The sequence below is a fragment of the Dipodomys spectabilis genome, unplaced genomic scaffold (assembly GCF_019054845.1).
Source record: "Dipodomys spectabilis isolate Male_0828 unplaced genomic scaffold, ASM1905484v1 ptg000125l, whole genome shotgun sequence".
Lineage (NCBI taxonomy): Eukaryota > Metazoa > Chordata > Mammalia > Rodentia > Heteromyidae > Dipodomys > Dipodomys spectabilis.
In genome coordinates, this window is record NW_024870802.1 from 15,070,944 (window position 1) to 15,084,894 (window position 13,951).

The window sequence follows — 13,951 nt, forward strand, 5'->3', positions numbered from 1 at the left end:
CACATTCATTCTCACACACACAGATTCTAATCTGTAGAAATGGGCTCCAGTTCAGAAAGTTCAAGCTCCCCATGGCTAACATCCCTCCCAAAGAGCCTTCCCAGACCCCCACAGAACCTCCCAGAGCCCCAGGCTGATGCAGCCGGCATCTGGGGGCCTGTAAAATCTCAGCACTGGACACTTCCTGGCAAGGCTGACATGGCGTCCAGCTCTGAGCGGAGGATGGGAAAGCCAAAGTTCTAGGAGTCCCTGTCTCCTCAATCTCCAGTTCAGCAATGGTGGGGTCACAGACAGAAAGGGGCCCTGTAGTGGCTACAGATAGGGTCAACAGTGGGAGACAGCCACAGAGACAGGCCACGGGACATGGGCTGTAGGGAGGAATCATGCAGGGTGGAAATTCTCTGTGCCCCACTTAGGGGTGTCTGGGGAGGAGTGAGGGAAGAGAGGTTGTCCACACTCTTCTACCCACTGCAGCCTTCCCTAGATCTGGTTCCCTGTGACCCAGACCAACCCCATGGGGTTAAAAAAAAAAAAAAAAAGGCCTCGGGTCAGGAGGTAGACCCGTGGGGCAGGGGGAGACTTGGGTTCAGGGTCTGCGGGAACACAGGACAGTCACCTCCCCTCTACCCTGCAGCAGAGTGGGCGCAGAGAATGGACTCAGAAGCGGGTGCTCTGGTAGCGCAGGCGCCTCAGGTCTGCCAGGCCCTCACTCCGGCCGTACACCTCCCTGCAGGGACTCTCGGCCAGTCACCGGGTCCCTGCCCCGCCACCTCCCGCGCTGCTGCTGCCACTGCCGCTGCTGCTGCCGCTGCTGGAGCTGCCACTGCTGCACCGGTCCTCATAGATTGAAATCTCGATCTGGGGCTCAGGTTAAGGAGCTTCCATCAGGAGGCCTAGAGCCATGGCCCCCTCACCAAACCCACGGGTGCATGTTCACCCCCTCAGCCAAAATTACCAAGATTCTCAGCGCCCGGAAGGGGAGTGGGCACACGGCCACTATCAACCACACTGGCATCGTCTTCTCCTAGTTGGGCAGGTGGTGTTACCACAAGCAAGTGTGAGGACTTCGGGATGCTGAATTCAAATCCTGACTTGTCCACTCACAAGTGAGGCCGGTCCCTTCCCTTGTTAACCATCAATGATGGCACCTGTAAAATGGGGTTAATAGAATCCGGGGGCTGGTATGTACCACACCTGGCACACAGCAGGCTCCGTGGCAAGAACCCTCTCACAGGCTGGGCTGTCCTGCGTGCTCTTCCACATCTGCACCTTTTGTACTCTTCTTCCTCTGGGTTTGTGAAGTAACAGCTATTTTGTAGCCATTGTACTCTTATCGCTGCTGACTGGGAGGGAGGGGCATGGGCACACCCGGGCCCCACAACTCCAGAGAGCCCCAGGAATGCAACCCTGTCCTCTCATCCCAGACCCCACTTTACACATCTGTGCACAGGCAACAGTGGAGCCCACGATGGAAGGGTATACAAGACTGGGGAGAATTTGGACATTTCTCCAGGGGTGTGACAGGCTTCAAGTGAGCTTGGACCCAGTCCTGGCTCTGACCTTGACCTGCCCTATGACCCTGAGCCGGCTGTTTAACTTGGGTACATGAGGATAAGAAGATATAAATATATATATATATATATAAAGTGGCACTGTGGCTCAAGTGGTAGAGTGCTAGCCTTGAGCTGAAGAGCTGAGGGACAGCGCCCAGGCCATGACTGACAAAAATAGATATAGATATATTAGAACTTCCCACCCCTTAGTATCACAGTGACTATTATATGAACTCCTATCTCAAAAGCCCATTATATGCTATCTGGCAAATATTAAGCACTGGTGACAAGTAGCTCAACAAATATAAACCCAGAAATTCACAGACAGCCGCATTAACTAAAAGTAGTAGGGGACCTGTGATCAACAACGAAATGTTGAATGGGAACCCCAAGGGCACCTTCCATTTCCCCGCAGTCAAATCAAGGAGCCCAGGAGGTGGGCAGCTCCACACCATCGACACAAGACCCAGGAAGGATACAACCCTCATCCCGCGCTCCACAGGGTCTGTGAGCAGGAGGCCTCGAGGAGCAAAGATCTTCTCATTCTGCTCCTGGATGTAGCGGGAGATCTTCTTGAGAACCTGCAGCAACAGGGGCCATGAAGGGCGATGGCCGAGCATATGGCTGGGAAACCCCAGCGAGGGGAAGCAGGGAGGGCGGGGGAGGGGGGCAAGGAGGCGCCACCTTCTCGTAGTGGGTCTCCATGCAGAGGAAGATGAAGTAGGCCGTGGCACAGGCCAAGCAACCCTCCAGGTAGGAGCTGCCCCCAATCTTCTCAGCCTCAGCATAAAAGCCATTAAGGGTCTTCACAGTCTCCTCGAAGAGCTGTCGCTCAATCTGGAGGGAGAGAGGGGACAAAGCCACATGGGGGTTAGCCAGTATGGACACGCACAGGTGGGGCTGAGGTGACAGTGGCAGATCCAGAGAGATAATGTCACACATACATATGTCAAGAGGCTGCAGGTAGAGTAGAAAGAGCACTGGCCTGGGAGAAGACCTAGGATCTAGTTCAGACTTGGCATCACTGTGTGACCTTGGACCCATGGTTTGCCCATGCTAGGCCAGTCATTTTCTGCTCTCATAAACCCATTCAGTTCTGCCTGAATGGAAGGTCAGACCTGCCCTCTGCCCTCCCCATCCCTGGCCAGCTCTAAGGTACCCTCAGATGAGGCTACATAAAGCCCCATCCGTAGGAACCTAACTCAGCAAGTGATGCCATACGAAAGCAACACATGTTCCATGAGGTACTTCAGTGGCTGAGTCTAGAAGACAGGCTGTAGACAGAGCCCTCAAATGACTGCCCTGGAGGCCAAGGCAGATACAGATGAGATCGAGTTCTCCCTTTACATAAGGCAAAGAGAAACAGGGAAACACCCTGCCAACTCTTCCTCTGGTTTCTCAGCTTTTGCTGCCATGTCTCTGATCACAAGGCACCTAGATTTTTGTCTCTTCACACTGAAGATATAATTTTATCACTAAGAAAATCAGAAGTTCTGTGAAAAAGCAGATAGACAAGGTGCTGAGTTATTTCTTCTTTCTGGTCCTCAAGTCCTTTTGGAGGAATGACTCATATGATACTTTTCAAGCTTTAACTCATATAGGTAGAATCTAAAGAGCAGATTATCTGGGAAGGTGGCTCAGTGGTAGAGTGCTTGCTTAGCATGCATGAAGCCCTGGGTTCGATTCCTCAGAACCACATAAACAGAAAAAGCTGGAAGTAGTGCTGTGGCTCAAGTGGTAGAGCTCTAGCCTTGATCAGAAGAAGCTCAGGGACAGCACCCAGTCCCTGAGTTCAAGCCCGAGGACTAAGAGGGAGGGAGAGGGAGAGAACAGATTAGGATTCAGGAGATCCAAGGCAGGCTCTGAGATCACACAAGCTTTCAAGGGATGCTGACCTTGTCGGCCACGCAGCACCATTTTGGGGTATTGTCTGTTGTTCATTTGATTTGTGCTGATACTGGGGTTTGAACTCAGGACTTAGATGCTGTCCCTTAGCTTTTTCACTTAAGGCTGATGTTCTACCACTGGAGTCACAGCCCTACTCTCTGTATTTTTGGTGATTAATTGGAGATAAAGTCTCATGGACTTTCTTACTAGGGTTGGCTTTGAACTGTGATCTTCAGATCTCAGCCTCTTGAGTAACTAGGATTACAGGCATGAACTACTAGCACCAAGCATACCCAGCACTATTTTGCAACAAAGACTTAGTGGTACTTAATTCCAACTGCCCACTGAGCAGCTTCTAAAGCTGCCCAAACCTCACCCCCAAGAGAGGCTGACTCAAATAGTCTGGGAAGAGGAAAGATGGTTAATACAGTGAGAACCACCACTACCCTCCCTCCCCTTACCCCAGTGGACACCCAGTACGGATTATTTCCAAAAGCTACCAGGTGATCCTAACGTGCAACCAAGAGCGAGAAGAAACACCAGAAACTCTCTGTGTAGGACCTGTGAAACACTTTTTCTATTCACCTAGGAAGCCCTCAAAGTTGAAGTTTAAAACGGTTATGGTTAAAATGAGTGCTTTAATTTATTTAAAACATTTGAAAATTATATGACTTAGCTGAATGCCAGTGTCTCAGCCCTACTCAGATTGGGGCTACCGTGGTCTGGGATGCAGCTTGGGCAGCTAGGATTTTAGCTCCCCTAGAAATGCTAATAGACAGCCAAGGTTATGAAGAGCTACTGATAAGTGGAGATTCCTGACCAACAGTCCCAAACAGTCCCAACACTCCGTAGTTGACCTGCTAGGAATCAGGAATTCATATTTGTGTAATGAGCTCTCTAGATGACTTGCATGCAACTGAAAAAAATCTCTGAGGTTCCTTCAAAGAAAGACAAAGGCTAAGGTTATTTGTATTCTTCCACTTGAAGTGACAGAACTAGTTATGTGTCCTATGATGATAGGTGGCACACGATCCTGAGGGGGAAAACACATTCCAGTAAGTTCTGTCATGGCCCTGACTTTCAGCTTTAGACACAGGTGTCCTTACCCGGCTGTCCAGCTCTGGGGGGAATTTGGTCTGGAACTGGCATATGGTCCCGTCGCTGTAGTCTCTCTGGATGAAGACTTTGGTGGCAAGTGAGGCACTTCGCCGCAGCTCCTGCAGATTATGGACCTGGAAGATGGACGAGAGGATGTGCTTAGGGTGATCCTCCCTCTTCATTTACCCCAAACTGAGGCATTCCCCGGAATGCAGGTCTTTCAGAGCTTAAACCAGAAAAGCTCATAGAGAACAAGGATGAGTTGGGCCGCACAACAAGTGCTCTGAGAACCCCTGGGAAGCAAGACTGTGGACTTTGCAATTATCTCGGAAAGGTCTAGAAAAGCCTAAAACCAAACCAAAGTTGAGCCAAAAGGAAAGCTTCAGAACCATTCACAGGACATCAATTTTAACAAGAAGAAGACACCCACCTTAGTGGCAGGCTCTGTGCTTGAGAAACCAAGCCATGAAGAAGAGGAAGCCATGGGCCCTGCAAGTGCAGATCATGACAGGGCTGGAGGCAGAAACCCCTGGGACAAAGGAGACTCTGATCAGCCCCCGAACTCTGAGGGAAACTGAGGTTCAGGACAAGTTATGCTTAGGGTTGTTTTTCACACCCCACACTTCTCACTAAAGGGCCCAAGGACATGGTCTTTCCCAGAAAAACAAAAAATGAAGAGAAAGTGGACTAAAGCCAGAAGTTAATCTCTTTTCTCTGATAGGAAGGAGTGGGAGTGATTTCTGCCCTTTGTTTGAAACCACAAACGTGACATTAACATAGACCCTTGCATTTGAGGGTAGTGGGCTCAAGGCACAAAAGAACAGGGCCTCTTTCTTCTGCCTCTCCAACCTTTGTTACCCACACTAGAGACGTGCATCCCACTGGGTGAAGCATGCCCAATATTAGATCCATGTGGAGAGCAAGCCCTGCAGGCAAAGTGAACAAATAGCCAGTTCATCCAGTATAATTAAGCTGACTCAGTTCAGTCACTCAGCCCTCATTTATTGAGTCCCCACTAGTGCCAGGCTCTGGGGATGCTGAGCAAAAGACAAGTCTGTAAGCTCCAGGGAGGAAGACAAGTAAATATATAATGAATTAGACTATGATGAATGGTACAGAAAAGCTTACTCAGGAAAGGCTTCCTGAAGCTTCTGTCAAGACCAAAGAGATAAAGGCTAGGGTTACTGGTAGTGAGGGCAGACGGGGAGTGGGAAAAAGAGGAAAAGACAAACTAGACAAATGGAGCAATGAAGACAGCAGTGTGAGATCTACTCCCATGGCTCAAAGCAGATCTTAGCAGGGCCACAACTGGTTTGCAGAGCAGATGAGAGGTGGCTGGGTGTACCACGGGCAAGGGTTAGAACACAAAGCTGAATGCATTTCTGCTGGCAGAGGATTTAAGGTGGGAGATACTTAAAAGCCAGAGGAAAAGAATAAATAGAAGAAGGTAGTCAATAAGGCAAGGAGTTTGACCATTAGAGCATCAGGTTCCGAAAAGGTAGAAATCAGAGAACCTACCTAAGACTTGCCTAAATCCAGATGAACCTGGCTCTGTGTAAGAGATGCAATTGCAGTCTTGAGATTGTATTAAATAACCTATAAGCCCTTCTCTAGTCCTAATAGCCCTTGATTTTGATAATCAATGTGTTCGCTAAGGAGATCCTCTTTTAATATATACTAGGATCCTACAATCATTCTGAAAAATCAGGATGCTTTTGTAAGTGAATTGACAATGTATGTGCTGTCTGGTTATGATTTTAACAATGTTTGGGTTTCAAAAGAAAAGGTAAAGGTGGTGGGCCTTATCCCCTTCTGTCTAAAACCAGTTTACAAGATCTAGTTATGGATCTCCCCAGCTCTAAGAGGATCATTCCAGAAATGTAGTGGGAAGAGAGCATAGATGGGGTAGGGGTCCTTTGGAGGGAGAATCTCCTTGTCCAAGGGTAAGTAGGCCTAAGCCAAGAAGTGTGGTGGTCAGAATAGAGAAGGAAAAATACAGTCATTGTTGCATGGACTCAGATCACCCCCACATTCTCCTGAGCCAGAGCCATACCTAAGTACACACTTGTGTACACGCATTCCTGGGCACTACCGTGACAGTGTTTCTTAGTGATTGTCTGCCTACTGATGAACCATTTCTCCTTCTTCTATTTTAATATATATTTTTATTGTAAAGATACTGTACAGAGTGGTTACAGTTGCATGAGTAAGGTAATGTGTACATTTCCTATTGAGTATTGCTATCCTCTCATTTCTCCTTCTTCTTAGGCACACAGCTAGAATCCCAGGCTCTTTGGCAGTTAAAGCCAAGTGATGAGTAGCATGTGTACTTATAACTCGTGAGGACCTGTCGCCCCTCCCTGCTCCTTCCCTTTCCACAGACAGCAGAGGAGCCACATGTTCAAAATGATGGAACTACAAATTCAAAAAGGCCTGGGGACTTTAACCACAACCTGGGGGACATTTCCTGCTGATCAGGAAATCCTGTCTGGAATTTTACTGGAGTAGAAAATAATTGTCAATTATATTGTGCTATTAAAATGCTAGGATGCTACCTTAAATATACAATGCTTTTGGCTTTGAGCTGTGGGTTTTCAAGACTCTGGAGTAAGAGAGGTCAATACTCTTCCTAATCACCTGAGCCTTAGATATCATTCTACTCTGAGTGTCTAGAGACCTGCTTCTGTCCCTGCAGAGTATGGGTAAGGTTGCTAGAGGATAGGATCAGACATATTCTACATGGCAGAGCCCTGGTGTCACAGGCCTACAGGAAGCCCACACATCACAGAATGACACATGAAAAATAGGATGTAAGGTAACACAGGATCTCTTGGATCTCTGCCATGCTGGTCTTGTTGTGAAGCACAGAAAGACAACCAGAATGAGGGAGCAGAAGACCTAATGCTGGAGCATGTGATCATGGGCAAGTCTTCCCCCATCTCTTCAACTGGAAGTTGGAAATCAATAATAATAATCACTGAAGCCCTTCTCAGCTTTGGCAATCTAGATGTCTATCTTAACATCCATGATTATGAACGCAAATGTTTGCAGAGGCTGAGCAGTTAGTGGGCCAAGCAGGGCTGTGGCTCATGAGAGAACTTGTAACCTATCTCAAATATGCCCAGGTTGCCAGCACTTCTGAGTTTCCAAGGAAAGCCACAAATCAAGATTATTATTAATATCAGGTATCTTGATTTTAAAATAGCTCCAATAATTTTCTTAAATTTCTAAGCACTAAGCAGGCCAATGAGGCTTACATGTGAACCAGACTCATAAGCTAAAAATGCCAGGTTAGAAACAAAGACAAAAGCTAGAGCCCAATCTCAGGCCATTTGCCAGCTACTTAGCCACTAGGAAGCAAGAGGGATTTCAACAGAGATCCACAATGCTCCAAAATCCAACAAGAGGATCCCAAAACACAAGCAGACCTCTCTCTGAGGATGCAGCTCTGGGTTCCTCTGGGAAGCTTCCCCTGAGCATCTCTGCTGGGGTTTCTTAACTGACCCAGAGACCGGAGATGCTCTCTACTTTTCAGCTTCCTCCACCCTGCTGCTCTCTCCCATCCGCATTCCCCAATGTGTCAACAGCAGAGTAAGACAAGACCATGAGCCATTTCATAAAAATTCAGCAGTGATTTCTGAAGACATTTTTTCCATAGAATGCAGATAAGGCACAAGTCAAGAATCAGAAAGGGGAAGGAACTTGGATGTGGCTTAGTGGTAAAGTCCTTGCCTAGCATACCTGAAGCCCTGCGCTCAATTCCTCAGTACCACATAAACAAAAAAAGGCCAGAAGTGGTACTGTGGCTCAAGTGGTAGTGCACTAGCCTTGAGGAAAAAAAACCTCAGGGACAGTGCCCAGGCCCTGAATTAAAACCCCGGTACTACCAAAAAGAAAAGGGGGGCGGGGGCGAGGGGCGGGGGAATCATAGGATTCAGCTGATGCTCCATTACTGTACTCCCTGGCTGTAACATGGTAGAATGAGGTGTATCATAAGTCACAGGCAGCCAGGTAGGGCCTGGGGAAGGAAAACTGGGCACAAAGCCATTCTTCTTCTTAGCCCACACCAGGCCCAAGCCCAACCTATTGACTGAGATCAGACCCAATGCCCTGCTTGGATAATGGTACTTAGGTGCACTTAAAAATCTCAGAGGAGTCAAACTCTGCTTGTAGAAACCTCTTTCAAAGAGGAACTCCCCAGTTATCCATGGACTGTCCCCCCAGGCAAAGCTTGCTCCCAGTGACATACATTTGCAGAGGTCTGCTGCTCAGGAAATGGGTTCATGAGGAACGAGGTCAGTGCATTGCTCAGGAGGCTTTGTCCTGCCTCTGTGTTCTTCACAAATGCCCCTCCCCCTCTTGCCAACTTCCAAACAGAAAAGATACAGTTTCCATCCAAAGACATCCTCTCTATCCCACCTCTCTCTACTACTGGAGCTGAAGACTTCATCTTTGGAGCCCTAAGGGAATGACTGTAGGAATTTGGAAGTGAGATTTTCTTCTCCTAGCTTGTTTCTTTTTTCTAGTAATCTCAACTTAATCCTAATAGCCTGGGAAGAATGACTCAACCCATCTCAGACTCTGAGCACATCCTGTGCCTTGGCAGAGTCTGGGCTTCCTCCCTCCACACTTCCAGAGAGCCCACCTGAGGCCAACTGTCTATGCTCAGCTGCCTGGCCCTCCTGGACATCCTTTGTATTCCTCCTGCATCAAAGCTATGTGTCAAGATCCCTGGCACCCTTAGGTTCCACAACTGGCTAAGTGGACACTACTAACCCTGGATACAGAATCAACAACAAAGACAATGGCAAGGAGGCAAAAGAGTCAAGTTCCTGCCACCTGTTAGCCATATTTTCTCAGCACTGCCGTTGCATCATCTGTAAAATGGGATAATGATGCCTTCTTTGGCTCCTTCACATGGCTCAAGCAAGCTTCTCCGCCTCAGTTGTTTCATCTGTTAATTGCAGATAATAACACCATCCCTGCCCACTTCACAGAGCTGCTCTAAGGCTAAAAGGCATTTGTGTGTGCAGTGGTGCTTTGTACACAGGAAAGTGCTTAATCCACAGACGCGTTATGAGCAAGGCACAGTCACCATGCCTAACAGTGGCCTCCTGTAAACCTGGCTTCAACCTAGAGGTGTGAGCCTGTGGCTTGGAATCTTGTGCCTGAGAAGGAGAGACGCTAGAACAGATGAGCTTGTTGAATCTATCAGATCACGTCACACAGGCAGCTGCCTTGTCAGCCCACATCGCCGGCCCTGCTGTGCCCCGTGGCTGAGCTTCTTCCTTTCTATCCAACACCAGCAGCCTCTACTGTAGTTTAGCAGTCCTCTCTGAAAAGTGACCATCATTTCTCCTGTTTTTCCTCCCACCCTTTTCGGGATCTAAGGCACTTCCTGAACACTCTGCATTCCTCCAATCTAGAAGCCAGGTGCCAACATATGCCCAGGGACTGCCCCTATCTGGGCAACAAGCACTCCTAACTCACCCTGTGCCTCAGCAAAAGACAACATCAAACAACAGCACCTTGTTCTGGAGGAGACTCAGCACTTGGTAGTAAGATTATGCTGCTCACAGGATGCCCAGAGGCATTGCACAGAATCATTCAGAAGGCCTCTTCTCTCCTGGCTGTGTCCCAGATGGGCTGGAGATGCGGACACAACACAAAGGAAGTCAGCATCAGAACTGGGGAGACTCTGGTGCCCTGGATTCCACTCTAAAACTTCAACAGTTCAGCTGTTAACATGGTGTGTGAATAGCAAACTGGTTCCCTACTTCTCATGTCAGGTTTATCACTTATAACATGGGACCATAAAATGCTTCCATCCTCCTCACAAAATAAGGGGTCCTTAAAGGTGGGGGGGGGGGGGATGTAATTCCTGATCTTTTTAAGCATTGCACCAAGATTTTATCCTTAGCGAACAAGTCCCTTGATTCAGCCTGTGGGCACCCCCTGAAGAAGGCCTGGCCTCCCACCAGCCCTTGGGGCCAATGCAGACACCCTGGAGCAGGCGACTTAAGTGGGGGTAGAAAAGCAAGAAAGGACGGTTTGCCAAAGTAGGGGTTCAGGCAAGAAGCTCATTAAAACCAACCATTGGTTTCTGGGCCTCGGGATGGGTTATTCCCTGCCTCCTACAAAGGAAACGCAGGTGTAAGGGGGAGTCTGCCCTCGGCCAAGCTTTGAGCCTCAGAAGCGGGGTGACTGCCCAGCATAGCAACGGCAGCCCAGGGCTTTCCCTCCCGTACTCACGCGCCTGCGTGCCTGCGTCTCCAACCCTCTAGGGAAGCGGAAACCTCGCAGTCCAGGGGTGAGGGAACCCCAGCCCGGGGTCCCCCCGGAGCCACCCCGGTACTAGGGCCAACTCCAGCGCTGGGGGGGGGGCAGGGGCAAGACTGCCATGCACGGGGGGGGGGGGGGGGGAGACGAACCCTTACCCAAAACCTGCCCTGCGCCCTGCCGCACCTTCTCCCCGCAGACTCACCCTGGGAACCACCCTCACCCCACCCCCCAACTTCCCTTCCTGCCCTAGTGGGGATTTGACCCCGCGGCCGCGGTGGCAGGCCGTGGGCACTGCCAGCGGGGCCGGGAGCTAGCCCCTACCTCGGTGGCCATGTTCCGGGGCGCTGCGGGGCTCCTGGGCTGCCGTGGGGCCGGAGGAGGGGGGCTGTCCGCGGTGCTGATCAGGAAGCGGGTGGGCTGCCGGCGACGAGCCGGGGCGCGGGCCCTGTCCGCGGTGCTGATGCGGATGCCGGGCCGGGGGCGAGGGGCGCCGTGCTGTCCGTGGTGCTGATGCGCCGGGCCGGGAAGGCGAGGCCGCGCCCGAGTCTCCGCACCGCCCGATCGCCCGTACCGGGGTTCCTGTAGGCAATGGCCCGGTTCGTCCCTGCCAGCAGCGAGGACGGGGGCGGCGGGGGAAGGAGGGGCCAGCGCCTCCGCGGGGCGAGCTGGGAGGGGGAAGCCGCAGCCCCCGACTCCGCGCCCTCCCGCCGGAGAGGAGCCCCGCCGGCGGCCGCAGGCTCCCGCCCCGCCCCGCCCAGGCCCCGCCTCCCACCTGCCCTTCCCCCGCTAGTAAGAAAGAGCTCCAGCAGCGGGCGATCGCTACGCGGCTCGGGATTCGAGCCGGGAGGAGAGGGGCTCTACGGGCGCCCCAGCCGTTGGAGAGCTGAGGGTCCTCAGCACCTGCGCGGCCTCTAAATCTTTCCAACAGCATGGTGCTACGTCCCTCCCGATGCTATCCCAGACAACCTCTTCTCTTTTTTTAATCTCCTCCCCCCCCTCTTTTTCTTTCTCTCCTTCCTTCCTATGGCACTGCACTACCACCACCCGGGTTACAGAGATGTTCCTCCCTCTCCTTTCTCCCCTTCCCACTATCCTGAACCCCGTTAGCTAGAGGAAGATGCTGCAGGGCACTGAGAATCGTTTCCTCCTTTAGATACCTGCCTGCATTCCATTCCCCTATCCTAAGGTCCCTTCTCTCAGGGAGCTCCAGGTAGAAGCCCCGTGTTTCCCTCTGCAATCCCAGACCTAACACACCATCACCACAGAAAACCTACGGAGTGTTGTAAACCAGAATGCTCACTCTTCATGGGTGGCAGCCTGGCCCAGTGCCAGATCTTCCAACCAAAGGATCGAGTTGTTTCCTGAACAAAATCCCCCAGTACGAGTGTCCCCTTCACGCACCCATTTCCCCGAGGGAAGCTGAGGTGTTCCTGAACAGCTTCCTGCTGCCTGAGGGTGAATGACAACAGCCTTCAAAAGGAGGTGACAGCCAGGAGACTCATGTCTGGTCCAGGCCCCCCCCCCCCCCCCCCGTTTTCTGGCCTTATGCCAGTGCATGTCTTACCTTCTGAGTTCATGGCCCTCTTTAACCTATGAAGACTGGGCTTCACTAGGGCCCTTCCTTTTCTCATTCAACTTGATATTTTGAAATTTCTAAACATACAGAGCAGTTGAGAGAGCAGTGCAACTGTTCCAACTCTAGTCAAGATTTTTACTACATTTGTTTTATTGACATAGAAACAGCAACAGATTAGAATGGGAAAGATATTGTAAGGTTCTACCACAAGCATTCTCCTACCTAACCACGTATCACCACCAGAAAGGTCTCTATTGTCTATTACTATAGGGCTGTCTATTGCCCCTAAAGCATAGTAATAGCAATTCCCCCCCCCCCAGATCTTTGCATTTCTAATAACTAACATTTATCAAGCATTTACTATGGTCCAGACCATGTGCTATACACTCACCTGTATTACGAGCTTCATGCTCTTTTTATCTTTTTATTATTCCCACTTTACAAATGGAGAAACTGAGTAAGTTGCCCAAGGTCAAGGGAGTGATATTCCAGGGCCTGTGTATTCCAGGACCCTCCAACTTCACTGCCTCTTCCAATATGTTGTAGATCACAAGCTGTCGGAACAGTAGCTACATTCCCAAAGGAGCACACTCAGTCTCAAGCAAAAGAAATTAAAGACAAATGTCTCATTCTACACTATGGTTCGGTAAATGGTTCCATGTGAAGGAGCAGACAGTAATATATGAACACAGAACACATCATCTCATGAGCCTGCACACCTGACAGTTCCCCTCTGTGTGTGTTATGTATATGTGCGTGTTGTGTTGAGACTATGTTACTATATATCTCACACTGTCCTTCAAGTCACCATCTTCCTACCTCAGCCTCTCTATTACTGTAATTATAGGTGTGTGCCACCACACCCAGATAATTTTGATTATGTTTAATTTGACAACCATTTGAAGATGATTCTTCACCCATGGACTGAAGAGAGGCCTGGATGAGGTCATTCAACAAATCTGTTCATTCGATGTATGTTTGTTGAATGCCTACTTTGTATCAGACTCTTTTAGGAATTGGGGTATAGCAATGATTAAATACACAGACTGTTCTTGTTGAATTTACATAGTGATGGAGTAACAGTCTATAACATATAAGTAAAAATATATTGAGTTGTAATCATTGCTAGGAAGAAAACTAGAGATAAGGTGATGGTGATAGAGGAAGAAGGGACAGTCAGAAAAACTTTTTTTTGATAAGATAAAATTTGGGCAGAAGCATGAAGAGAGAGAGAAAAATAGACATACAGATACCTGGGAGAAAAGGCCAGAATGCTAGGCCTGTGGGCAGGAGTAAGCAAGGTGTATTCAAAGAATAGCTCAATCCAGACGCTGGTGGCTCACATCTGTAATCCTAATTACTCAAGAGGCTGAGATCTGAGAATCGTGGTTTAAAGCCAGCCCAGGCAGGAAAGTCCATGAGACTTATCTCCAATTAACCATCAAAAAGCAGAAGTGGAGCTGTGGCTCAAGTGGTAGAGCACTCACCTTGAACTGAAGAGCTCAGGGACAGTGCTCAGGCCCAGAGTTCAACCCCACAATCAACAACCAACAAC

At 49.7% G+C, this 13,951-nt stretch overlaps 1 protein-coding gene across 1 annotated transcript; it reads right to left on the reverse strand.

The window, feature by feature from the left end:
* Window positions 1–747: 747 nt before the first annotated feature.
* Window positions 748–11,199, reverse strand: Golga7b (golgin A7 family member B). Its single transcript, XM_042689378.1, has 5 exons — window positions 11,142–11,199; window positions 4,547–4,672; window positions 2,238–2,390; window positions 2,033–2,134; window positions 748–858 (listed from the first exon to the last, which is right to left on the reverse strand). The coding sequence occupies exons 1-5, from the start codon at window positions 11,151–11,153 to the stop codon at window positions 748–750; spliced, it is 504 nt and encodes a 167-aa protein (XP_042545312.1). The 5' UTR covers window positions 11,154–11,199.
* Window positions 11,200–13,951: the final 2,752 nt, after the last annotated feature.